Genomic DNA, 27,453 nt, shown 5'->3' with positions numbered 1-27,453 from the left:
ATTTTTTATTTTTTCCAGAGGTTCATTGGAAACGAGAGACACCCACGCGCGCATTGCAAGGGCTGTGGGGACGAGTCAGTGAACCCGTTTGCTCGACTGCCATCTCCTGGCCATTTTGCCGCCCAGCCACGGTCGGAATGCTACAACCCACGGGGAAGTTGTAACAAGATCAGAGGTCGCAACCGGGTACCCGATACCCGTACCCTACCCGATACCCGGCTACCCGTACCCGGCCGGGTACGGGTACCCGTTTGCGACCCTGGTGCGGCCGGGTACGGGTACGGGTAGACCGTGAGTCACTGGTAAGTAACTGTCACTCATTTCCCAACGTCTTGTCTCTTCTCACAATTCAAGTTCCTAGAATCAACCCGCCCGTGACTGCAACATGGCTTCATCCCAGAGGTCGCAATCGGGTACCCGTACCCTCCCCGATACTCGGCCGGGTATGGGTAGCCGGGTATCGGGTAGGGTACGGGTATCGGGCACCCGATTGCGACCCTGGTGCGGCCGGGTACGGGTACGGGTAAGGAATAAAAACCCGTTTGCGACCTCTGAACAAGATCCTCGCTCTGCAAACCAACCTTTCTGAGGGGAGATCCAGACAGTGTGCGTTTTGGGAGGCCGTTTCATTCTCCCGCAACGCATAGGACCGCACGCACGGTCTTCCGTGATTCATTTTTATTTATTTACATTTTTTGTAATAGTATATATGTTGTGTTGTCTCTTAAACTGTAATTCTTAAATATGTTATTGTTAGTTTTAACGTCAAGGTTAGAAACACTTATTCTGCTTAATTTTTCCCAATCTTGGCTCGCTGGCTCGAACAACTTAATAAACAACAAACCGCTCCATTCCGGCTGCCTCATCCCCTTCTCCCAGCCCTTTTCTACCTTTCTCCTCACCTCCTCCGTCCTCCACCAATCGCCTTCGCTTCCCTAACGACGCCTCATTTACATCTTCCCCCCCCCCACCCCGGGCTGTATCAAATCACTTCCTCTGCCTGCCAATCCAATACGAGTGTTTCACAACCCTCCGATCAGATTGCATGCTTGACACATGAGCGCCCCCATGTGACAGCTCGTCAATGGGAAGCGACGACCTCAACTTTAATCCACAAAGCCATTCTGCTCGGGCGGGCGGTGTGAATGTTCATCATCTACTTGTCACAGGGCTTGCCCCTCGGCGTCCCTTACATTTGCGAGGATTGCCCCATCCAGAAGTATTTCCATACCGCACGGAATTTGTGCCCCAGACGATGCTTTAAATATTGATGTGGGCTGCGTTAAAAGTAGTTTAAAGTAGCCGTGAATTTATGGCCACCTTGGAAAATATTTAGACCAAGCCTGCCCTCGTGTTGACAGGGTTTGTTACTGTCTATAAATGTTTAACTGAGGCGGTTGCCTTGATGTGTATCTATCTCTGTTATGAAAACACAATATGATTTGTATTATGAGCCGCTCACTTAAATTGATGCATGCCTAGCGGCACGAGTGAAAGTGGTGTGACAGTGCGAGCGGGGAAAACATCATCGCTTCAGTTACTGGATCGGCCACATTCCACAGACGACTTCACCAGTCCTATATCCATCTCTCTCCGGCTTTTATCTTCTCGTGATCCCACCTCTGTGGCTGTGGCTTTGGGAAGTTACTTGCTTTCACACCCTGGGCTGAAATTACAAAGGGACAACCGGATGTCCCCCCGGCCGGCGCGTGACAACGTGCGTTCAGCGAAGTGCAGCTCAAATTGCCCGTCCCAATTCAGTGAATTGTTTTGCTTTTGTGTTCGCTCGTCATAACGCGGTCTAGAACAACAGTTTCACTTTGTATGCATTAGTTGTCATTTACTGCAAATTGTGACCAATAGTTTTTTTTATTCCATATGTCTTTGCTAAAAGATTCGCTGAGACGTGGCTTAAATGTGTAAACCGCTGAAGGAAGAGTCCACAAAGGCAGCCGTGTCCTTGGGAGGGTTCGTGAGCTCGGCTCATGAACGTTGTCTTGCAGATGTTGCACCAAAGATGGTCGTCGTGAATGCCTCGCGGAACAAACGCCGAAAATGACATGAATGCAGAGAGATGCATTCTGGGAATTTATGCCGAGAGGCAAAGAGTAACGCATGGATCGGAGAACAAAGTGAAATGAGAGACAAACTATTGACTGTTGAGCAAAATGGACTTGGACAGGGTGCACGTCCCTGAAAGGGCGATGGTCATTGGTCAAGATTAATGATGGAATAGTAGCCAAAGAAAGGAAACGCACCTGAAATACTAACGTCCAGCACGGAGATGGAGGGATGAAATCAGATTGGGTGCAAGAGCTAGTTGGTGTCGCAAGAACGTGAGACATGGTGGGGACTTGGGGAGGCCTTTATCCAGCAGTGGCTAGATCGTGGCTGATTAGCTATAGCAGGGGTCGGGAACCTTTTTGACTGGGAGAGCCATAAAAGCCAAATATTTCTAAATCTAATAATTGGTTCTTTACCCTTCTATCTGGCAACAAAACTGACACCTTTTTGCAAGGAGTCATGTTTGCATAGACCGCAATACCTGCAGTCATAAATACAAACAAAAGACATAACTCTGATAATGTGCACTGTCCTTGAAGTTGATTGGTCCACACCCGAGACAGCTTTCCTTCGAGCCTAGTCTCATATGGGTTGGACCAGATGACGCCAAAAGGCGCACAACTCAAGGACAATGCACCATCAGAGTATGAGAGCTCGGGGCAAGCATCTACACTATGGGGACCTCATTTGCCAGTAAAAATATGATAATTGGTTCTTTACCCTTCTATCTGGCAACATCTGGTCCAACCCATATGAGACTAGGCTCGAAGGAAAGCTGTCTCGGGTGTGGACCAATCAACTTCAGGGACAGTGCACATTATCAGAGTTATGTCTTTTGTTTGTATTTATGACTGCAGGTATTGCGGTCTATGCAAACATGACTCCTTGCAAAAAGGTGTCAGTTTTGTTGCCAGATAGAAGGGTAAAGAACCAATTATCATATTTTTACTGGCAAATGAGGTCCCCATAGTGTAGATGCTTGCCCCGAGCTCTCATACTCTGATGGTGCATTGTCCTTGAGTTGTGCGCCTTTTGGCGTCATCTGGTCCAACCCATATGAGACTAGGCTCGAAGGAAAGCTGTCTCGGGTGTGGACCAATCAACTTCAGGGACAGTGCACATTATCAGAGTTATGTCTTTTGTTTGTATTTATGACTGCAGGTATTGCGGTCTATGCAAACATGACTCCTTGCAAAAAGGTGTCAGTTTTGTTGCCAGATAGAAGGGTAAAGAACCAATTATCATATTTTTACTGGCAAATGAGGTCCCCATAGTGTAGATGCTTGCCCCGAGCTCTCATACTCTGATGGTGCATTGTCCTTGAGTTGTGCGCCTTTTGGCGTCATCTGGTCCAACCCATATGAGACTAGGCTCGAAGGAAAGCTGTCTCGGGTGTGGACCAATCAACTTCAGGGACAGTGCACATTATCAGAGTTATGTCTTTTGTTTGTATTTATGACTGCAGGTATTGCGGTCTATGCAAACATGACTCCTTGCAAAAAGGTGTCAGTTTTGTTGCCAGATAGAAGGGTAAAGAACCAATTATCATATTTTTACTGGCAAATGAGGTCCCCATAGTGTAGATTTCTAAATCTATTTCATTGACAGCCATATAGTATTTTTAACGTATAATAAATTAAATTGTCTTACTTTTAATGCGACTTCTGGTCACGGGACCCGTGACCCGAGAAATGTTATCTTCAAAACTAATTTCTGTTTATTTTAAAATGACACAGTATTATTAAGCAATATCACAAGTTCCAAACTGATTTTATTATTATTTTATTATTATTATTTTTTTCAACTCAAAATTGTCTGGGAGCCATATGCCGTCACCGGAAGAGCCATATATGGCTCGCTAGCCATAGGTTCCCGACCGCTGAGCTATAGGAAGCAATTGCCTCGAGTGAGATGAGCTCTACTGAAGGATGGCGGTACGGACTCGTGAGCAACGTTGACGATGGTTTTTATATGGGATGGACGATTGCGTTCCTCAAGCTACTGTGCGAGTTCAGTGCCTCCCCAGGAAGAACTTATCGTGTACAGTTTGCAGTCGTTTTTATTAACCCCAGGTCAAAAAATTCCTTTCTACTAACAGTTTTCAATGAAATGACAACAAACACAGTTGACAAGGAAATGTGTAATTATTTATCTTTTGTTGGGAAAACTTATGGTGAATGTTAATAGGCTGTGTTCTTGTTAAATACAGGGCGTTAATTTGTCTATGCATCTGAATATATGTGTGGTTAATCTCGGATAACCTATAGTCGGTCTCTCCCGTGACCTCCAACAAACCAGCCTTCGACACTTCACGTGGCTTCAAAATGCACCATGGGGTGTGGTGACATCACCGCCACTCAATGTGAACGGCAGCTTTTGTTGTTAGAGTATTATAACCACGCAGAAACGTGCATGAACGCTCGTTAATTGTCTGTAACCATCTTAATATATAGGGGACTGCAGAGCTTGAGGAAATGTTGGTACAGGCCTGCTGACCTCCCAGCTCTTCTGTGGTTCCTCGGCGACTGTGAGGTGCAGTCTGCACGAACGAAAGACTCCGCGCTATGAAACTAAACGTGATCGTCAACATTACTATACCCTGTTGTTTGCGTGTAACGTGATCGTCAACAGTATTATATCGTGTTGTTTGCGTTTGTGAGTGGCCAGCTAGCCTGGTGCATCGATCACCGCACTTACCACGGGGTGGCGTGTGTTTCCTCTCTAGGAATTACTTGAATTTTGTCACCGAAGAGATGATTGAGCCCTTCAAGTAAGTGGGCGCTATCCACGTTCCGCCAACACAACAGGCTTCCGTCGATACCCAAGCCGATGGAGCTTTTTAAAAACTCTGACTTACCAACTGATATCGTGCACCGCATCGTAGCTTGATCGAAATATCGACAGATGGAACTCAATTGTCAGGCTGTCTGCTCTCATGAATGTTAATTGCTCAACTATCAGCTGCTGTCGTCTTATCGGCGAGGCCGTATCTATGACCATGGTCAAGCATGTTCAGCCCGTGCCTGTGTTTAACCAACACCTTGCAGCGCATAACTCGTAACTTCCTCTCTTCCGCGTTCTCTTTTCTCTGCTCGTCTGTGGAACTCCCTCCCATTGTGTCCTCGAGTTCATGTTGTAAGGTAAAGAAAGGTAATGCCCTTGAGCGTACTCGCTTGCGCCACTGATAGCAAAAGGGCCTCCGCTAGAGGGAGGTCTCGAGGCTATTTAGGCCCCACTCGTCAACTGAGGTGGGAGCATGCATGTTTGTTAAACTTCTTTCGCACCGTACGTAGTCAACCGTGCCGATCGGAGGTATCATTTCTGGCCGTGTCGCTTCTGAAAAAGAGCTATACAGCTCGTTGGGCCTTACCAGGTAAAATAAAAATAGTGGTGGGAGTACACACACTTTACCCCACCACACGCGACCTGCCGATAGACTAACTCCAGTTGTACCCATTTTTAGAGCTGGGTCGACGGTGGCGAGGTTTTTTGCGAAAGTTCCACCGTTATTTCAACTGCCACACCTTGCTAAAAATGTAACCGGCAACCTCTGGATTGCAGATCCAGGTTTTAAAGCCCCGAACGCACCACTTTAGACAATCGCTGCAGCTCTCCCCTCTCCTGGAGCTGCGAGATGTTCTTCTTCCCATGGCTATGGGCCGCGGTGGCGAGATGTTAACTACGTCGCCTGGTATACAGGAGGTCGTGGGTTCGATCCCGACACTATTTGGAGTTTGCATGTCTCCTCTCCTCGTGGTCGCGTGGATTTTTCTCCGGGTCCTCCGGTTTTTCCCTCCACATCTCGAGTCAACGTGCGTTTTGGGGTATATTTGGCTGCTATACATTTCCACGCGATGATGATAAGTCACTTTGTTGAGCCATCATTTTGTCGCCAGGTCGCTTCTGACAAAGATCTCAGTGGGCCTTACCTAAATAAAAATAGTTTAGTTTATGTTGTGGCTTACAGGTGGCGAGCTGAGGTCACCACCCCCCCGGTTTCCCTGACGACTCGTGTGCCCCCCCCTCCCACACAGAAACCTTCCCCGAGCCATCATCATCTCGCTGCCCATCGTCACCATCGTCTACGTGCTCACCAACCTGGCGTACTTCACCACGCTGTCCCCTCAGAGCATGCTGGAGTCCCAGGCCGTCGCAGTGGTGAGCCCATTTAACCAGCTGGCCCGTTTCTGTTACTTTCTTCCCCCCCACCCCATATATACACACAAACACACTGTGTGTACGTACGGACAATCCACTGCTGGATGTGGGTCTCCCGGTCCCCAGTACGTGCCATGGGGTATTTGACCGTACACCGATAGGTGCGAGTTCGTGAAGATGGGGAGCGTAGAAGAACAGTACAGCAATTGATTTTTGCTGCAACCCTGCCCCCTGCTGCCCTCGGCGTAGGCCCGCAGCAGCCTACCCCGCCTCTATTTATTAAATCCTTTATATTAAGTTCGCTTGCTTGCTTGCTTGCTTGCGACCGTGCAAATCTTTCGGTCGTTTTTTAACACACTTCCCGTGATCCAATCGAGCTGACATTTTCCACACAGACTCGTTGTGCGTGACAATTCATTTTCGTGAAAAAATGTTTCCAAAATTGTACACTGTTTAGGGAAATTTTTTTAAATACTTAATTACCAATTGCTTAATGCTGGCAGACAATCATCTGACCCATAAGTGGCAGCCATCTCAAGCCAGAGGACGAGAGGACTCTAGCCGCCACGCATTAAAAGGATTTAGAGTGAAAAACTTTGTTTTCATCGGTAAATTTTTTCATCTCGAGTTCCCATTCTTCTAGCACTTTCCTGTGTGCAGCGTCGCCCCCGGCTGCAACAGCCACAGCTCCTGAGAGTCTCGCTTCTCCGTCAGACCTTTTTCATATGTGGGGTGTTTACTGTGTTAATGAATACTGAATAACAAGACTATTCAGGTGTTTTGTCAATCCACTGCTGGATGGATGACCTCCAACAATCGTGTAATCCATCCGGGTTGGTGGAGGGAGGGCTCAGGACTGGTTCAGATAGCACTCGCCGCTGATGTTCGTCTTGGCCAAGAATCAAACTCGGGTGGGCTGGGTTCACTGTGTAGTGTGCTAACCACTGCACATGGAACTTCTTGATATGAGGTCTGTCCGTCTATTGACACAATTTTATTTGGCCATGATAGGTAGGAGGACTACCTTTGTTTAATTCATACTGTAAAGTATTGCGATGCCCTCTTTTAGTGGGGGCGAGTTTTTAGTCGCGAAATAATTTTAATGAATGATGTGTCATCGGTACTTGCTTAAATCTTGAGTCACATGAATCCAGCACTGTGGAGGCAGCGAGGGTCGGTGGATGACCACACAGATGTTGTTGTGAAACGCCCTTCCTATGGGCGTCAAGGAGGTGTGCCATATACTGGTTCTCCAGGATAAGTCGGTACAGCAAGTGGACTAATTGCCATAATTTTTCATCCGTTTGGGGATAGTGTTATATGTATGTATGTTGATCTTCTTTCGCACCGTACGTAGCCAACCGTGCTGATCTGTGTTTCTGTGATTCGCAATGGCGCCGTGCTGATTGGTTCTCTGCGTGCCCAGGACTTTGGGAACTATCACCTGGGTGTGATGTCCTGGATCATTCCCGTGTTCGTCAGCCTTTCCTGCTTCGGCTCCGTCAATGGGTCCCTCTTCACCTCCTCCAGGTGCAACAGACCCCCCCCCCCCCTCTACTCCTAATGCCAGTGTTACAATAAATAAAATAACCCTGTGCGTCCTGGAATTTGGGCCACCCTCTACATCTGAACCGCCGTGTCTGTCTGCCCGCCGTTCGCTGCGCCGTGCCATGCAGGTTGTTCTTTGTGGGCGCTCGGGAAGGGCACCTGCCCAACTTGCTCTCAATGATCCACCGGCGCCTCTTCACTCCGGTGCCTTCCCTCCTCTTCACGGTACCTGCAGCACCCTCCATACTCCTTAGAACAAAGATTCACCCCCCCCGACCCCTGTATAATCTTATCAGAACTGTTGGGGAAAGTTCTGTTAGCGGGCGCCTAATGAAGGCCGGTACGGCACACGTGGGTGAGAGTGGCCAGCACCACGCCCGGCCTCCTCCATCTCCCCAGTGGCGATGTTTACTACACTCCGAACCAGTTACTTATTTCAGGCCGAGTTGACCTAGGGGAGGCCCTATGCACTTTCCTTCCAGCATCTCACTCACTCATCCATCCACCCACCCACCACCCATTCACCCACCAGCAATCTCGATCATTCACCATCCACCAGAAAATTACTCACCAACTTACCTACTCACCCACCTACCCACCAATGTCTCAACCATTCACCCACACACCGGCATCTCATATTCACTCATGTACTCAACCACCCAAACACGACGAATGGGACGATACCTGTTTTTCTACTGCACAACCGAGCCAAGCCGGGACCGTGCCGAGACCAAGCCCGGCATGACTCGGGAGGCGCTAGATTGTTTTTCCATTGTGCAACGTGAGCCGTGCCGCTGACGTCATACGCAGCAAACTCACGACGAACAAGGGGTTCACCCTGCCCTCTGGCGCTGCTCCACTCCGAGCCACATTTAGTTGCGAGGCCAGAGTTGCACGGTCTGGTTCTGACTCGGCTCAGCAGATGGCCAGTGGGAAAACCCCATGATAGGTACATGCGACGCACACGCCAGTGTGATTCGCATGTGCCGGTGGAAAAAGGGAGCGTTATCCGACTGTGTTTAGAACAGGCAGGGCCGTATTATCCAATAGGCACTGTGCCTACGCCAATTATTCAATAGGCACAATAGGCCTGTTAGGCACAAATACGCCTATTACCCAATAGGCACTGTGCCTAGGGCCTACGGAAACTAAAGGGCCTGCAATAAAAACATGTAACCAATATATCTTCTTGAATAAATATATTTATATAGCAAGGATAGGCACAGTGTTTCAAATTAAATCTGCTTTTCTGCGGCACACAGCATGCTCCCACCGAATTAGGGCACAGCAGACTAAATGCTGAACGTATCGGTAACGACATATGTGTAGCGGCTGGACGAAGTACGCGTGAAACAAGCGAGGGACGGCGGCTTTAGTAACATGGGCAGTACCAACTGTACAAAGTTATCACTGAAGGCCTACGAAACAGAAGTGCGCATAGAGCCTTACAATAACCTTAATCCGGCCCGGGGAACAGGTGGGCAAACGCACGCCGTGGAAAACCCCAAGTCGCTCATGCCCACCCACCCGCCCTCCACTCCCGCTTCCCCCAGTGCCTCATGACGCTGCTCTACGCCATCTCGGATGACATCTTCTCCGTCATCAACTTCTTCAGCTTCTTCAACTGGCTGTGCATCGCCATGGCCATCTGCGGCATGATGTGGCTGCGCTACAAGGAGCCGCTGAGACCTAGGCCCATCAAGGTGAGCGACTCCACCGTACCGCTTCGCACCGCGATTTCGGTTTCCTATAACTGGGCAATTGTACCATTGGAACCTCATTTGCCAGTAAAAAATATAATTGTTTTTTTACCCTCTTATCTGGCAACAAAACTGACACCTTTTTTACAAGGAGTCATGTTTGCATAGGTAAAAAACCAATTATATTTTTTACTGGCAAATGAGGTTTCAATGGTGTAAATGCTTACCCCGAGCTCTCATACTCTGATGGTGCATTGTCTTTGAGTTGTGCGCCTTTTGGTGTCATGTGGTCCAACACCATGTGAGACTAGGCTCTAAGGAAAGCTGTCTCGGGTGTGGACCAATCAACTTTAAGGACGGTGCATACATTATCAGAGTTTTATGTTTTTTGTTTGCATTATGACTGCAGGTATTGTGGTCTATGCAAACATGACTCCTTGTAAAAAAAGGTGTCAGTTTTGTTGCCAGATAAAGGGGTAAAAAAACAATTATCATGGGCAATTGTATTTCGCATGTTTAATAATGCATTCTTGTAAGTGTGTTGAACTGCAGTTCACTCGGCCTGCTGTAAATGAATATAATCGTGGCAACTTTACAATCTATAATTCTTATAATGTCTCTGGCCATGATGGTGTTGTATGACCGCTATGTCGTCTGTGACGCCGGTAACGTTTTGCAAAGCATCGACTTGGGCAATGGCTATGTATTTAGAACAGTTGATCCTCGTGCTTGTTATTTCATGATGTAATTTTGGGAAAATAACACGTACATAAACGTGTGATGTTAATCACAGATTTTATATTTTGCACTCGGGACATTACGATTATCGTGGACATTGTCTCGTACGATATATCGTGGAGAATCTCCACATTGTGGTACTACCCTGTCGTGCAGCGTCTTGGGTGCGGGGTTTGTAGCTCACGCAGAGATGCAGCCTGCGTGGCACAAGATAAAGATCCCCCGTATAGCCTTCACAGGCTCTAGGGACAAGTTCTGTTAGCGAGTAGCACCTGTGAAGGCCGGCACGGCCTCACAGGGTGGGTAGCCAACACCACGCCCGGCCTCTACCGAGTGGCGATGTTTACACACCGCACCAGAGGCCGAGTCGACCTAGGGGAGGCCCAAGACCGCTTCATATAATCGTGAGCGGGAATTGAATTCGGGTCGCTCCCCACTGCCGCAGCCTGCGCGAGGCCTCCCCTCGCATGCAGCTCAACAAGGCAGCTGCAGGAGGCAGTTCAGCAAGTAGGTTCACGGTCTCCTCCATCCCAATCGATTTGTCCTCTCGGCTCTATCTGTGCCCCCCCCCCCCCCCCCCCGTGGCGTGGCAGGTGAACATCCTGCTGCCCATCTCGTTCGTGCTGGCGTGCATCTTCCTCATCGTCGTGTCCGTGGTGGTGACGCCGGTCGAGTGCGGCATCGGCCTCGCCATCATCCTCACCGGGATCCCTGTCTACTTCGTGGGCGTGCGGTGGCAGAACAAGCCGCCCTCGCTGCTCAACCTCATCAGTGCGTGGCCTCCCCCCCCCCCTCACCAGTCACGGGGGGCACCAGCAGCTGCCACACCCACGGGGCCATGGGAGATCCGTCTTGCTTGCCCTACGATTGCGCTTGTTGAGCCATGGAAGCCTCGCCGAGTCTCAAGACTCGTTTGCACTGAGCGTCCTGCCAAGTTGTTCGCAGTAGGGGTGGGGGGGGGGCAGCATGGCTGCTGCTGCTTGTGATCCCATTGGTCGCCACGGTGACGAGACATTAATTACCTTGCTGGTGTACAGGATGCCGTGGTTTCGATTCCGCCCCTGACGCCCGCTGTATATTTGCAGCTTGCATGTTCTCTTTTCTTGTGGTCGCGTGGATTTTTCTCCGGGTCCTCCGGTTTTTCCCTCATTTAGAAACACGCGTTTAAGAAAATCTGGCTGCTATACATTTCCACCTGATGAGCCACTTCATTGGGCTCTCATTTGTGGGTCAGGTCGCTTCTGAAAAAGAGCTATTTCACTCAGTGGGTCTGACCTGGTGAAATAGAAATAAATTTTTATTTAAAGCTTTCATGACTGCAGGGATTTCATCTTCTTGGTTCTTTCGGTAAAGTCACGTAGAATGGAAATATTAAAATAATAAAACAATGTATATTATCTTACTATGTTTTATTTTTATTAGTTTATTATTTCCATTCTACATGACTTTACCGAAAGAACCAAGAAGATGAAATAGAAATAGTTTAGTTTTAATACTCTCTGGTTCTTTCGGTAAAGTCACGTGGAAAGAAAATAAATTAAATAATAGAATACGACGTTTCTATTGCAACACAAGCAACCATCATCAGGTAAGAATGAATGAGAAAACAAACATAGTAAACTTAGAAATAGCAATCTTTGGAAGAACGTAATCAAGCAGGTAGGGTGTTGACTGTTGTGTTAGACGGACTCTGTGTTGTATTGCATTATATTTCTAAGTTTACTATGTTTGTTTTCTCATTCATTCTTACCTGATGATGGTTGCTTGTGCTGTAATCGAAACGTCGTATTCTATTATTATTTAATTTATTTTCTTTCCACGTGACTTTACCGAAAGAACCAAAGAGTAATTCCTGCAGTCACGAAAGCTTTGAATCTAGTTTTAATAGTTTAAGTTGTATGTATGTACGTTGAACTTCTTTCGCTGTGCTAATCGGCCGTGATCCCAGTTGAGTAAATTGCAGGTAACTTCTAAGCATCTTCTTGGTTCTTTCGGTAAAGTCACGTAGAAGGGAAATAATATTATTTATCTACGTGACTTTACCAAAAGAACCAAGAAGATGAATCCCTGCAGTCACGAAAGCTTTAAATCGAAACTTCTAAGCAGTGAGGTGTTTGGCCGATGCTGGTTACATGCACTGTGTGTGTGTGTGTGCTGGGGAGCAGCGGCACAGCGGTTAGCGCGCTGCGCTACGAACTCGGCGACCCGAGTTGGATTCTCGCCCATGGCCAATATCGGTGACGATTATCTTTAACCGGTTCTGGGCCTCCCCTAGGTCGACTCGCCCTCAAATGAGTACCTGGTGCGGTGTGTAAAATCATCGCCACTGGGGAGACCAAGGTGGCCAGGGCGTGGTGCTGGCCACCCCAGCCCCTCGTGCGCTGTGTCGGCGTTCATAGCTGCTCGCTAACAGCACTTGCCCCAACAGTATGTTAAGGCTATTCGGGGATCTTTGTCTTTGTGTTAGCTGGGGGGGATGGCCAGCAGGGGGGTGTGCAGCAGGGGGCCCTTGGGGTGGTGGGTGGGGTACAGCTCGAGGTTTTCCATTGGCTATTTACCGAGCCTGAAGAAGCTCCTAGCGCGTGGATCGAAACGTCGGGCACCGTGCCGAAACAACCCGCGAAAGCACGGCGGAGAGATCTACCCGACACAGCCGCGAGGTCCCGCGCCATGCGTGGGAGGAGTTGTGTTTCACCCGCTTGGTGGGAGACAAGATGAGGGGCGGGTTCGCTGTTGCAGTGCCACTGCTTCAAGATGAATGTGGTCACGAGTGGAGTGCTCCCTTTCTCTTGCAGGTTCCATGACGATCCTCTCGCAGAAGGTTCTGGAAGTGATCCCGCAAGAGTCGTGACCCTTCTTGCCCCAGCGATGCCGAAACCTCTCTACAGAAAAACCACATTCTCTACTGCGTTTGGGAGGGGGGGAGGGTTAGGGGGGGGTTGCCAATTTGTTACCAGACTTGATTTGGAAATGTTTTGCTCTTACACACCCATACAAACAGAAACGTCTGTGCCACACACTCCATCAAACATTTGCCGCTTATTAAGTTCTCTTAGCTGTCCATGTGAGAAAGTATTCGGCAGGAGGCCTTCGAAGCTCTGTTTTTCTTCGAGCCATATTACACGCCAACGTTACAAATCTCATCAACTCGTTCTTGTGGACACTTATTTTTTTTTAAACGACTAATTTATTACTGTACTTCATTCCCTTTTTTTTGCATTTACATCTCTAGTGTGTTTTTTGTGTGCCAGCAAAAGTCCTTAAGACACTGTTTACATAGAGTCGTGAAACGGAGACACCGCGAGTGTCGGTTCAGCCTCGACCACAATATGAATTCACGTGGGGAACAAGGAGAGCTCTTTCGCGTATTCCTAAAAGCCGAGTATTTTGCAGCAGCCGTTGCGCACAATTCGTCTCTCACAGCCAATGGTAGTTGCAGAAAAGCGACCCCCCCCCCCCCACGCGTCCCAAAGCATTTACAAATATCGGGAAGTTTTGTCCTCGTTTCAAACTTTCCAGCCTTCACCCTCGACTTGTCTGTTACGGGCACAGTCCAGAGGGCCTGGCTGCCTGCCTGGTGGGGAAGGGTCTGGCAAAGACCAAGCGGGGCCTGTGAGCAGTGGGCAGGTCCAACGTGAGCGAGCGAGAGCAGGAGGAGGGAGGCCGCCGCCGCTCACTGTGTGGGCAGTGCTAGTGGTGGAGTGGGTGTGGCTTCGTGAGTGGGCGGGGCTGGAAAGGGGCCGTCCAGGTCGCCTGCAGCAGCCGCCACGTGTCCCGGTTAAGCCCCACAGGAAGTTTGGTGGCCATGCGCAAGCAGAAAATGGGTCCTGAAAATTTGCAGCGTTTTATAACTACGGCTGCCGTTGTACGTGGCTGTTATTTCTGGAGCTATTTTTTTCCTCTCCCCGTGCGTTTAAAAAGAAGGCTATTTTAAATGGCGACGTGAAAAGGCCGGAAAGTGTTTGTCCCATGAGTTTTTGTACACTTTAATGCATACACGTAAGGAAATGTGTCATTTGTAAAAGCAATTAATTTGTGATTGAAGTCATACTTTATTTAAAAGAGTTGTGGGCGGCATTACGAAAGACTGAGGCCGTTGATACTTTTAGAAAAGTGACATGTGCTATTGGGTGCAAACATTCCCAAAGGAGCTTGCATAACAACGACTGAACATCTAGTAAAAAAGAGCTCATGGATTCCTCCAGTCTGAAGATTCTGACTATGGTGAAGTATGTTTAATGTGTGACCACATCCATTGTGCACGTTGACGAATGTACACATGAAACCGAATAAAACAATACACTTACGAGTCTCTTGCATACGTTTCTTTGAGAGCTAACACGAAATATATTTTAATCAGGTCAAGCTGCAGCTCTGCAATTTCACACGCCAATGGCTCGATGGTATTTGGCCTACTCTTCCACACTGGCCAGAGTTTTCGTGGAAGAGGTGTGGGTACCCACACTTTGCCCCCACCACAATTGACCTGCCTGTCGATCGACTCGCTGCAATTTTTGATGCGTAATCAGTGAGGCCTTTTGGCTGAGCTCTGCTCGATGAAATGAACACGTATTTTACAATCCAAAGTCACACTGGAGAGAGATGTAATTATCCCTTGAACGGTGACCAACATCTTGGCCTCCCAAAAGGTCGCGTCGGCCCTCGGCCATGGTTTGACTCGCATGCTCCGAGCTGCGAGTCCAACGCTCCCATCAAGTTGCCACCTGGCTTCACGGGTAGCTCGGATGACGGTGATATTTGAAACGGCGCGCATACTTTACTAATAAAAAAAACACATCACAACCCGATCTAGCCGGGTCGTGACATTGTTTCACACGCACGCGGCACGTATTGGCGGTTCTTCACACACTGACGTGGCCTCGACTCATCATTAGCCGTGAACTGGAATGACCATTTCACGAGAGACAGAAATAGCAGAGGGCCAGTTTGAGACTGGTCCAAAGCTGAGCACTTCTGAGAGGGAGAAATGAGCTATTTCTCGTTCGCGGCGATCCGCCTCGGACACGGAATGTCTTCTCGCGTCGTGCTGGCAATGCTGGCTGTGTTTGTGTGTGTGTGAATGTTAATTCACCACGCCGGAATACCGATGTGCCATACCTCTCTCGAAACGCGAGCGTTTGAACCGACGCAGTATGAGATTCCATATCCGATAAGATGAACAATTTTGGAACATTGGGTACAACATTTTACGCGGTGTAATTCGTTGGAAGGCTGAATTTGGGAGCTGTTTCCATGCGGTGCTTGTATAAGTGTAATTGCCTCTTCTTTAGGCACACAAATAGACAATCTCGTGATTGTAGTCATTAGCACGACTTAATCGGGAAATGAATAGCTAAATCTGTAAATGATGAGCAAGTTCCATCATCGCAAAGTAACAGTGCAGGCTGCTGGAAACCCGTAGGTTTAAATCTACACACGACAGCACATTATGCAAAAACCATGAGCAGTTCGTGAAGAAGTGCATTGTGGTCTTTTTTTAAATCTTCGACTACGTGAAGGGTCGGGCGAAACCGGGCTGGGATTTTAATTCGCGATCCCTTGACTTTGAGAGCCCAAGCGATCTAACGCGACTGCACACAATTAAAATCAGGAGGTAATAACACTAGCAACACATATTTGTCACTCCGCATTAGAAATGCCAAAAAAATCGTCCCATCAGCTTTCTTGGAATGCACAATTTCAGCAACAAGGAAACACTGGACCGGTTTGACATCCAGTGTCTCATCAGCAGTCCGGCTCGCCTGAAACCAATGCTGGTGAACTGCCTAAATGTTTATAGGCAAGGACACTGTTAGATGTGGATCCTAGTTCGACGAAAACATGGAGAATACATAACACAAAATAATTTCCCAGAAGGCCATGTGGCTGATAGGATGTGTAAAAAAATATATGTACTGTCTACGTGTCTCTTCATCACAATCATCAAATCATCAGCAGCATCTATCCGTAAATCATCAGCGTCACACGTGGTTTTGTCGTCGGGGTTTCTGAACTAACAACAACTGAAGTCGACAAGCGCAACTGGGCTGTCGCTTTGAAGTGCCCAGAACGACAATGGCACTTTAGTTATACTCTTAGTTTGTTCGGTAAATTCACGTAGGTAAAAAAAATGAAATTAAAATCAATAAAAATCACGACGTTTCGGAGGCAACACAAGTCTCCGTCATCAGGTGGGACCGTCACAGCCAGATTTGCTGTATCACTTGATAACGAAGACTTGTGTTGCCTCCGAAACGTCGTGATTTTTATTATTTTATTTTTATTAAGTTTAATTTCATTTTTTTACCTACGTGACTTTACCGAAAAAACTAAGAATATGAATCATTGCAGTCACGAAAGCTTCAAATCTAGAACTTTAGTTATAATAACACACACACAATGTTGTGCTTACAATGTACAAAGCTCCTCAGCCTTATGCAAACCACCAACTCAATAGAACTTGCATGTGTGCCCAGTTTGTCGTTTTGATAGACCACCAATTCCACCCCAAAAAAATATAAATTGCGCCCAACGATAAAGCAGCAAGCAGTGCCACAAACGCAACTGTCGACCGGTTTCGTTCTGATTAGGGTTCATCAGCACAGTGCAATCTTCAATGTTCGCTGCTGGCTTATGCCTCTGCGAGCTCCCTATATGGAGAGGACATTACACCTTTACTCTATGAGGGCCCCAGTAAGCACTTGCCTGAGCAGTCGCTCACTCGAGTCTGTCAACGAACGATGGCGCGCCGTGGACTCTGCGATCACCCCGCATGCCCCGGATGGGGGGTGGGGGTCGAGTGACCTTTTCGGATGATGAATCCTGCTGGGGCAGCTCGAGGCGGAGCGAGGCCAACGAGGACATGGCCTCATCTCACCAGTTCGACTCCAGCCCCGGCCAGCACGGCAGAGCGTGAATGCGCAAAATATCAACATTCTCACGTAGACCGATCCTCCCCCCATCTCCCCCTGTCCCCCTCGCTACTCTCCAGGATGGAAAGCGAGCAGCGGAAGCAACGGGGAAACGACTCTTTGTTCGTGTCGAGTGCTGGATGGCGCAACAGTTGCATTCGGCTGCACGACATACTCAACAAACTGAGCTGTAGTAATAGGTTTTTACCCTTTCAACTGGTACAAAAACTGACACCTTTATACAAGGCATCATGTTTGCAATAACCACAACACAAGCAGTCAAAATGCAAACAAAAAGAAACAACTCTGATTATGAAAGGACAGTGCATATCATTATCATCGTCAGAGTTGTTAATTTTTGTTTGCATTTTGACTGCTTGTGTTGTAGTTATTGCAAACAGGATGCTTTGTATAAAGGTGTCAGTTTTTGTACCAGTTGAAAGGGTAAAAACCTATTACTATATTTTGCCACTGGTAAAGGAGGTCTCATAGTGTAAACTGATCTGTTTTTGTTTACCAGGTAAGGGCCGACTGAGCTATAAAGCTCTTTTCAGAAGCGACCTCGCCGTAAATTATATCTCAACGAAATGGCTTATCGCGTGGGAATACCTAGGCTGCCAACAACTCTGAACCACGCGTTTCTAAATGTGGAGGGGGAAAACCCGGAGGACTCGGAGAAAAATCTCGGCGCGAATGTGCAGAACATGTAAACTCCAAATATACCAAGCGTCAAGGTGCGGGATCGATTCCACCACCTCCCGTATACCAGGCGAGGTAGTTAACATCTCGCCACCGTGGCACGGACACATTTATTATTTATTAAAGCTGTCGCAATGCTGTACTATTTCGTGAATGTAAACAAACTGAGTGCGATTCTTTGCTGATCCTCGTGGGGCCGGCTTCCTGTCCCTGAGCCCTGTGCCACCACTCCTGGGCCCTGGCTGGCTGGCCGCGTGACCACCGCATGTGGCTCCACTGGGAGTAGCTGCATCAGCCACGTGTGACGGGAACATATTAGGCGCTGCGTTGGCAACGTCACAGAGTGGAACACGGCCGACGTCCGGAATAGACGTCTCATTCGAGAACCAAACATCGCTTTGACATTCCTCCTCTCGAGGTGCTGGTGATGGAGCCATCAACCGCATCAGAACATCACCAGGCCGGATGCGCGACATCTCCTTCATAAATGGAACATTTGAAGTCACGGGTCACAGCCGTGCGATTGTGTCCATGCACCCCCAAACGATGGGCCACATCGTAAACCCATAGAAATACACAGAGACCCTTAGAGATGCATAGGGACACAGATATACAGAGACTTATACATTAAAGACAAGCCACAGTTGTGCAATTGCCGGCACAGAACCCAAACAATGGACCGTGTGGTAACCCACTGCAAAATCTATAGTCTTTGGTTCTTTCGGTGAAGTCACGTAGGTATAAAATAAAATACAGTAAAACCTTGGATTGCGAGTAACTTGGTCTGCGAGTGTTTTGCAAGACGAGCAAAAATGTTAAATAAATATTAATTTGATAAACGAGCGAGGTCTTGCAATACGAGTAGTACGTGTATACGCTTTGTCTGCCGAGCGTCACGTGATCACAACTGATATACGAGTGCTTTGGATTACAAACACGTTTCCGGAACGAATTATGCTCGCAATCCAAGGTTTTACTGTAAATTAAAATAAATTAAATTAAATAACCCACTGTATTCTGCGCTCGTTCAACGGGTGAGGGATCCCAAACCGACACGAAACTCTCTGCTGAAGCCCTCTAGAGGATCGTGCCCAAGCAGACCTCGGCATCGCCGTTTAGCTCCGGACCGTATTGCCGTGCGCAACGTTTATCAACATCGCGTGACATCGTGTTCCCAAGTTGTCCACGCTCATTGTGGATGTCACCTCGAAGCTCAGTGGCTCTGTCGAAAACTCTCCTGCATTGCACGCCTGCTGGCCTAGGACGAACAGGACGACGGTGCTTCTACTTCAGGAACTGCTCATGGTTTGGGGCAAAAATGCACAGGGGTCACGTACTTTTTGACGGAGGTACGTTGAACTTCTTTCGCGCCGTACGTAACCAACCGTGCTGATCGGAGGTGCGACAACAAACTGAACACGTGGTTTGCGCGTGTTTTTTGAAGACCCAGCATCGACTTAGGCCATGAGTCAGTTGCGGAAATTCCACGTTCCTATGGCGGTCGTGAATTGATCACATAGGGGTAAACATTATTGATCTTCCGCCAAGTGGGTACTAATTTTAACGACCATGGAGAGGTGATGGACTCAGTCGTGGTCGGGAATCACTGTAATGCGCTGCTCTTACAGGCTAATCTATATATGGTACATATATATACAAATATATATCCCAGCCAAATGTAACTTCTGAAATAATATCATTCGTATTTGAACATTTGCTTTAATAAGCGTAATCGCCAGACTACTCATTCAACAATAACAACAACAACACCACGCCTAATAGCGGAACGAACAGGATCACCAACAAACACAAGCGCAGTAGCTATAACGACAGCAAATTCGTTCGCTTCAAACTCACGGCTCCGTGGTCGAAACCAGCACGAGGCTGCCTTCAACAGAGGCTCGAAGCGACCTGCGTCACGTGGTTCGCGCACGCCGTTATGACGTCACCACTGCGAGGAGATGTTCTTCGTACTCCGGGTGTTGATGCGCATGCGGGGGGTGGGGGAGCCGGCCTCTCAACAAAATGTACCACTCGAGCACGCAATGCTGAGGTCCACCAGCAGTAAACATGTTTGTGTCCCGTCGAGGTTCGCGTGCGGTCCTTGTTGTTTGTGCGTTCAAGCAGGCGGGAACTCCAGTAGACCAGGTGGGCCCTCACCCGGGGACACCGACTATGAATTTCGGTGCTGACGCGCGCGTGTGTGTGTGTGTGTGGAGGGACGAGTGGTGTTCGTAAACATGTTTTGCCGCGACGAATAAATAACCAGCGGTGGCACAGCAGTTAGCGCTCTGCGCTCCGAACCTGGGCAACACGGGTTCAATTACCGCTCACGGCCAACACCGGTGACGATTATCTGAAATCGGTGCCCGCGCCTGCCCTAAGTCGACTCAGCCTCGGGCCTGCCCTAGGTCGACTCAGCCTCAAACTGTTACCTGGTGTCTCATCATTGCCATTAAAGAGACAAAGACGGCCGGGGCGTGTTGCTGGCCACCCACCACCTCGTGTGCCGGTGGCGGCCTTCATAGGCGATCACTAACAGCACTTGCCCCACCAGTCTGTTTAGGCTATACGGGGGGTGAGAGGGGGTGGTGGGTATTTGTCTTTGTATTGAGAACATTTGTGAGGCTTTACTTATGGACTTGCAGACCAGTTGACAGCTCTGGTGGGGCTACTCAGTGGACTGGGGCTGCTGGGGACACGCTACATGAAGAACGTTTGGGAGCCGCCGCTGTGAAGCGTAGAGATGATATTTGCGGACGAGCGTTCGTGCTCGTTCTGACGACGCGGCCGTGGGATGCCAGCGACGTTCTTTGTTTGTTTGCGGGCACATTCCTCCAGCAGGCAAAGAAAAAATCACCCCGTGTACTCTCTGGAACTGGCCCGCACAGGCTCGCCAGCGCCACAATCTTGCGCCGACACTTCAGAAGTCAGCGCGTGGAAAATTCTGTTCACGCGCTTCGGCAGCGGCGGCAGACGAGTGCGCACTCACCTCTCGAGAGCCTACACGTGGACTCACCTCCCCCTCCATTCCAACACCCCCCCCCCACACACCCACTCGGTGTAACGATGGCTGTCGAAATATTCATGCTATTGACAAACAAGTGCATGAGTCACACTCTCCCGTGGCCTTAAATGTCCGCGGGTCCTTGTTTGAAATGTTGTACCCAGAAGCCGTCCCGCTAGGGTATGGCGAATCGTGGTGACTGCCCCGGGCCCCGCGCTTTGGGGAGGGAGGGGGGCGCTTCCACGTCACGGCGTCAGATGTAATACCGCCGCTTTAATTTGAAGGCGTTGGGGGGGGGGGGGCACAAAGTTGGATTATTTGGCCCGGGGCCCCGCACTCCCAAGGGACGGGCCCTGGTGGATATCCGTCACAATAAAAGCCGAGCTGGTTTTTCAAGCCAAGCATTGACACACTATCTCAACCCTTACCTGCAAAATGCAGTGCGTGCTCACGCCGACAAATGATTCTGCATAATAATGGTTTTTTTAGAAACAAACGAGCAAAAATACCGTAGTTCCCATTCCGTTTTATGACGAGACCCACCGCCTTTCATCTATAGAACATTACAACTGCTGCCACTTGACTGAGCGTTCTAGGTAATCATGGCTTGGCTTCGCGAACGAAGATCTAGGAAGGACATCCACGTCTTCTGCAGGCACGCTGGTGGCTGCAGAGGCCTATGCGGGAAAAGAAGGTCCTGCCACAACAGCTGCAAGTATAGGTCTCATCTGGGATGGGTGCTGAGGGATCATGGTTCTTCCTCCTTCTCCTTTTGTCCTCCATACGGGCCCTGCGGGTATCTTCGAAGAAGGAAGTGGCCTGGTGGACTGTGTGCCGCCAGGAGTTGCGATCAGCTGCTTGTGTTGCCCACTGACGGTGATCGATGCAGCAAGCAGTGAGGGTCTTCTTCAGGGAGTCTTCTTTGTATCGCTTTCGTGGTGCCCCTATGTCGCGATGGCCAAAGGACAGTTCCCCATACAGCACAATCTTAGGTAAGCGGTGGTTCTCCATCCTGGCGATGTGCCCTGCCCAACGAAGCTGTGTCTTGAGGACCATGGCCTCGATGCTGATGACCTCCGCTGACTCGAGGACTTCAGTGTTGGCGACGAAGTCACTCCAGTGAATATTGAAGATTGTGCGGAGGCAGCGCTGATGGAAACGCTCGAGGAGACGTGACAAAATGCATCGCGTGTGTGTGCGCTTCTCCTAGATGATGGACTGCACTTTTGTTGTAACTTCCCACTGCTGGGCTGGGTAACGGGCTCTGCCATTCCTTTCCTTCCACTCATTCAGTGCCCCCCTGTCCAGAAGTGACCTACGAACTCGCCTGTGACGTTGCCTGCTCACGGGGGGAGGAGGAAAAATAAATTCATTCGTGACCCGTACGGGGATCGAACCCGCGACCTTGGCGTTATTAGCACCACGCTCTAACCAGCTGAGCTAACCGGCCAACCTGCACGGCGTTGGGAGAAAATCAATTATATTGCGCGAATCAATATGTGCCTCTGATTGCTCAACACGCGTATCAAGCAAAATAGTATTGAGCGTCGAGGTGATATTCACCTTTTAAAAAATATATATCTAGTAGCGCGTGGAAGATATGGATAATACTGGAGCTATGAGAGAACACCGTGTGATTCTTAACGGCTTCACCGCTCAGGCTGATGCAGGACATCACACGAGCCTTTGATGGCCTTTGACATATGCCGCACAGATGGAAATCTGCACGTGTCCTTACGTAACGAAACGTGAGGGCCACCCGCCCTCCCCATAGCGTTTTGTGTCAAAGTTTCCGGCACCACGTTTTTGTGCCGTGTTGCCCAGCTTGTAGCGAATGCTGTTGTTGACTTGTGTGGGGTGGAGCGGTGGCGCAGTGGTTAGCGCACCGCGCAAGGAATACGTCAAACCTCAGTTCGACTCCCCCGGGGCTCGGCTAACATCAGCGGCTCAGAGTGAAATCTGAACCTGTACCGGGGCTTCTCGTCCTTCACCAAACATGCACTCACCAGCGCGGTGAAGTATGGTCAAACAATCTCCCGTGACCAACATTCAAATGTCGTAAATTATGGATGAAATTATATTGATCAAACGAGGCCAGCCTCATCGCCTAAAATTCTGCAAATGTATTTCGTTCAGCGACTAAATTGACAGCTATCAGCTTCGAACACGAAACCAGCTCGCCTTACTGTGTCCATGATATATGTATGCGCGCACAGGTACTTTACAGTTTATTCGGGGTGTAACGATGCATCGATTCAACGATGAATATCGATGTTAAGACTCACGATTTACGCGTGGCATATCTCGTGTGTGTGTGTGTCGATGTGTTATAGCGATTGTAAATTATTTGCGGGCTACGCTGACTTTACTCTAACACAAACGGGGACGAACTGCAGAGTGACAGGCCAGAAAATAAAATAAAACATCGCAAACGAGGTGGTGAAATCGACACAAAACAACGTATTCTTTTTCGATTTAAAGCTTTCGTGACTGCAGGGATTCAGACTCTTCTCGACAGATCTGCTCTCCACCTGAGGACGGCTGCTTGCGTTGTGGCCGGAACGTCGTGAGAATTATTTTATTATGTTTTATTTTTATTATTTTATTTTTTCCATTCTACGTGACTTTACCGAAAGAACCAAGAAGAAAACAACGTATTCTTTCATAGATTCTCGATAGATTCAAATCTCTGGGGTGTCGAGAGTGGGCGGGATAATAACGCGGTGATCTTAAATTGCTGGGTTGACAAGAATGGTTTACAGCACGTATCGCGCGTCGGAGGATGAAGAAATTTTATTTTTATCATTCAACTTGTCCAAGGGATGAGGCTGAACTTTGGTCTCCACGTTCTTGAGTGGAATCAATGAAACGAATCAAAAAGCCCCAGCTCTCCTTTGACAGACACGTGGCCTCAATGGATAATGATTTCTCTCCTTATAAATAAAGTTCATCCACCTCAACATTAAACAATAGATAGACAGTGTACATGCTGTGCACCATATAAACATTCGTTCAACACAATAACGGTGATTCTAGATTTGAAGCTTTCGTGACTGCTAGGATTCATACTCTTAAGTTATTTCGGTAAAGTCACGTAGGTAAAAAATAAAATTAAAAGTTAATAAAAGTAATAATGGAAATAAAATAAAATAATAAATCACGACGTTTCGGAGGCAACACAAGTCTCCGTCATCAGGTGGGACCGTCACGGCTAAAATTACTGCATCACCTGATGACGGAGACTTGTGTTGCCTCCGAAACGTCGTGATGTATTATTTTGTTTTATTTCCATTATTACTTTTATTAACTTTTATTTTTATTTTTTACCTACGTGACTTTACCGAAAGAATCTAAGAGTACAATAACGGTGTTTGCATGTCCTCCATGTAGACCTTCTCTCGCGCCGTGCGTTCGTTACATCAGCCCACGTGTTCTCTGGACGTAGAGTTTTGCAGCAGCAGCGTGTTCACGCAGGGGACTCTGGACCGGTTCCCATTATTTATGAGTCGCATCTGCTGCAGCGCGTGTCCAGATACGGGCCAGGTGGAGTTTGTTACGGGCCATCAGAGTCCTTCACGAGCCCCGCGCTCAGGAAATCCAGACTTGGAGCATTTCATGACAATGTCTGCGCATAACATCGTATAGCAATCCCTCCTGCACATGGCCTTTGCTTATCCAGAAAAAAACCCTCCAAAGACTCATTATCAGCAGTCCTACATTATGATACGATGCCTGACTACAATGTGGAATTACACACACAATATAAATGCGATACACACGCATTTGAAGACGCTGTACAGAGACAGTGGGCACATTTATTTTGTAAAGGCTGCAGTCGCAGGCCGAGGGACAGACGGAGACATGTCCACGATTCTGGACTGAAACGAGGGGCTCGACCGCACATATCGCCGTGAGAAGGGAGTTCCAGAATGCGGTTGGTGGCAACCCAGGAGAATGAGCGCACGCGACTGCTGGTTCGCAACACCGTTACCTGCGGCTCTTTAAAGGACTGCTTTTTAACGTTGTTATATATATTTTGTAACCAGGTAAGGCCCACTGACCTATGTGGGTTTTTTTTCAGAAGCGACCTGGCCACAAATGATGGCTCAACGAAGCGGCTTATCACGTGGAAATATATATCTGTCAAATACTCTAAACGCGTGTGTCTAAATGTGGAGGGGAAAACCGGAAAAATCCACGCGACCGCGGAGAGATAGAACCCGCACACTCCCAATATACGAACGTCAGGGTCGAAATCAAATCCACGACCTCCTGTATACCAGGCGAGGGAGTTAACATCTTCACATGCATTGTGGCTCTTGAAATATAGAGTTTTTTTTATATCCAATTGGAAAAATAATATATTCTTGTTACTTTGTCGACCCCGAATTTAATTTTTCCTTCAGTTCCTTACAGTCCCACACTCTAACGGCTATGTGGTCAGCAATCCTGGGATGCGTCACATTTTCTCCACGTGTGGTCGTGCCGTGAACATTTTTTTTCCCACTCCAAGTCTCCGAAAACGTCTGCTAATGTCACCGACGTCAACCCTGTGGTATAACCTCATTTGTCCCTGGATATATCTTAAAACCAAACCACTCCAAATCACAATCTCGAGGAACTGTGGTTGTATTTTTATAATTTAAAAAAAATAAAAGACCGAAGGAATAATTCCGTTCAAATAGTTTATGTATGGCAGGAAATGCAATGCTATACGAGTTAACGTTTCCCAACTAATGTTGAAAGCGCGTGTACATTAGCTCCGTCCGTGTGTCTGTTCGTCTGTCCGTCTTGTTTGCTGTCACGGGGAGGCGAAATAACTCGTAAATATCGTTAGACTTCAACGAAACCCTCCTATACGTGGTTGTGCTGTCATTGGGAACTTACCCTATTCAAAATGGGCAGCAATGGTCAAAGACTTGCCCGAGGCATCCCATGCGGTGCCGTTATTCCCAGGCCTCGCGGGGTTCTCCACACGTGGCCACACCGCGCCCTGAGCGCCTGGCCGAGGGGGCCCGTCGTTAAAAATCGCTCATTAAATACTTGGAAAGCGTTTCAGAATCCGCGCACGACTCTTCTTTCCTGGTTTAAAATATAACGTGTGTACTAAGTTAGCCGTGAAGACTTCACTAACACGAGATAAGGGGTGTGATGTTTACGTTCGGCCGTATTTCCCACCAATACACACACGCACACGTGTGCGCGTTTTAGTCAAAATCAAGGACTCCTTTTTCTCCTATCGCTGCTACTATACAACTTATGTCACCGGTCACATAACACGCATCACTTGAAGTCGCCGACTCATGTTGACGTTCGCAAGTTGAAGCCGAGACGCGGGGCGTGCGCGAAATGTCACAACTATTTCAAAGTCTTCGACCCGTGTCTTTTTTTATTTTTTACACGCGGTCAGTGCACTATGCAGATAGCAATCGTTCTTCCACCGATAACTGTCCCATCCGCTATGAGATGACTATCTGCGCTCGGGGCACCTGTCCCGTGACCAGGGCAATCAATGGGCGATCGGGTACGATCCGGCCATCACACGCGAGTCTTGCGTGAGTTTCGTTCCATTCCATTCTCATGCAAATCGCTGGAGCTTATAAAGTGTGAGCGACACAGGAGTCGCGCCGCAAGCCACACGCGGGCTTCGTCCAGGTCACCACCTTTCACCCCCCCCTCCCTCGCCACCCCGATACGTGGATTCACCCGCTCGGGCAAGCATCGCGTACACCAACACCCCGCCACGAGCCCACGAGACATCACCGAACAGCAGCCGGCATGGAGGAAGCCGGTAACGACAAGGGCCGCTTCCAAGTGAGCGTACAGCCCGGCGAAGATGGGGAGAACTACGCGTACACGGACACGCACACCAACACCTACTACTCGCGCACGTTCGGCCACAACACGCTGGACCCGGTGCCCAACTACAACTACTACTGCCGCACGGGCACCATCCATGGCAAGAAGCTGCCCAGGCCCAGCATTCACGAGCTGCATGCCACCTACGTTCCGGTAGGTCGGGATGCAAGTGTGTCTGTGTGTGTGTTTCGGTGTGTGTGTTTCTGTGTCTGTGTGTGTATCTCGGTGTGTGTGTCTCTGTGTGTGTGTCTCAGTGTGTGTGTTTCTGTGTCTGTGTGTGTGTCTCGGTGTGTGTGTTTGTGTCTGTGTGTGTTTTGGTGTCACCGTGCCTGCAACCCTTTTCTCCAGCAGCCTGTGAATACTGTTGAGGGCACCTTTGTATTTGTGTAACCTCGGTGGAGCGATGGGCAGGAGTAGCAGACTGCGCTTTAAAATACAAGACCCAGCGACCCACTTGGGTCCCGTCTATCCGAAACGTCGTCTATGATGGCGGGGTTTTTTTTTCTCTTCAGGGCAGCGTTATTGACGAACGCGTTGAAATGTTAATCGTTCGGGGAGCACACGCATTTGTCCGCTTGAATGGTTGAGTGCGGTGTTCCGTATTCCACTCGTTCATGGGTCTAGCGCAGCGGTCGGGAACCTATGGCTCGCGAGCCATATATGGCTCTTCCGGTGACGGCATATGGCTCCCAGACAATTTTGAGTTGAAAAAAATAATAATAAAACAATAAAATCAGTTTGGAACTGATTTTAAAATACTTGTGATATT

General features: G+C 48.6%; 2 protein-coding genes and 1 non-coding gene across 4 annotated transcripts in view; 2 read left to right on the top strand and 1 right to left on the bottom strand.

The window, feature by feature from the left end:
- The window catches only part of SLC7A5 (solute carrier family 7 member 5), a 62,221-nt gene extending 47,704 nt beyond the window's left edge, over positions 1 to 14,517 (top strand). Inside the window, exons 5-11 of the mRNA XM_061547621.1 lie at positions 4,790 to 4,834; positions 6,099 to 6,222; positions 7,649 to 7,752; positions 7,899 to 7,995; positions 9,324 to 9,473; positions 10,802 to 10,979; positions 13,004 to 14,517. Coding sequence (XP_061403605.1) covers positions 4,790 to 4,834; positions 6,099 to 6,222; positions 7,649 to 7,752; positions 7,899 to 7,995; positions 9,324 to 9,473; positions 10,802 to 10,979; positions 13,004 to 13,059 — 754 coding nt within the window. The 3' untranslated portion in view covers positions 13,060 to 14,517. The remainder of the gene's footprint in view (positions 1 to 4,789; positions 4,835 to 6,098; positions 6,223 to 7,648; positions 7,753 to 7,898; positions 7,996 to 9,323; positions 9,474 to 10,801; positions 10,980 to 13,003) is intronic.
- Positions 14,518 to 22,201: 7,684 nt separating this feature from the next.
- TRNAI-AAU (transfer RNA isoleucine (anticodon AAU)) lies at positions 22,202 to 22,275 on the bottom strand. Its single transcript has one exon. It is a non-coding gene; the product is annotated as a tRNA-Ile (tRNA).
- Positions 22,276 to 26,464: 4,189 nt separating this feature from the next.
- LOC133339434 (solute carrier family 12 member 3-like) overlaps positions 26,465 to 27,453 on the top strand; it is a 32,398-nt gene continuing 31,409 nt past the window's right edge. For both annotated transcript variants that reach the window (XM_061547598.1, XM_061547590.1), the window contains exon 1: positions 26,465 to 26,837. In XM_061547598.1, coding sequence (XP_061403582.1) covers positions 26,604 to 26,837 — 234 coding nt within the window. In that variant the 5' untranslated portion in view covers positions 26,465 to 26,603. The remainder of the gene's footprint in view (positions 26,838 to 27,453) is intronic.

The sequence above is a fragment of the Lethenteron reissneri genome, chromosome 9 (assembly GCF_015708825.2).
Source record: "Lethenteron reissneri isolate LAM-NWPU_2019-01 chromosome 9, ASM1570882v1, whole genome shotgun sequence".
Taxonomy (NCBI): Eukaryota; Metazoa; Chordata; class Hyperoartia; order Petromyzontiformes; family Petromyzontidae; genus Lethenteron; species Lethenteron reissneri.
Note: the sequence above shows the minus strand (reverse complement) of the source record. Positions and strands in the feature narration are given on the sequence as shown.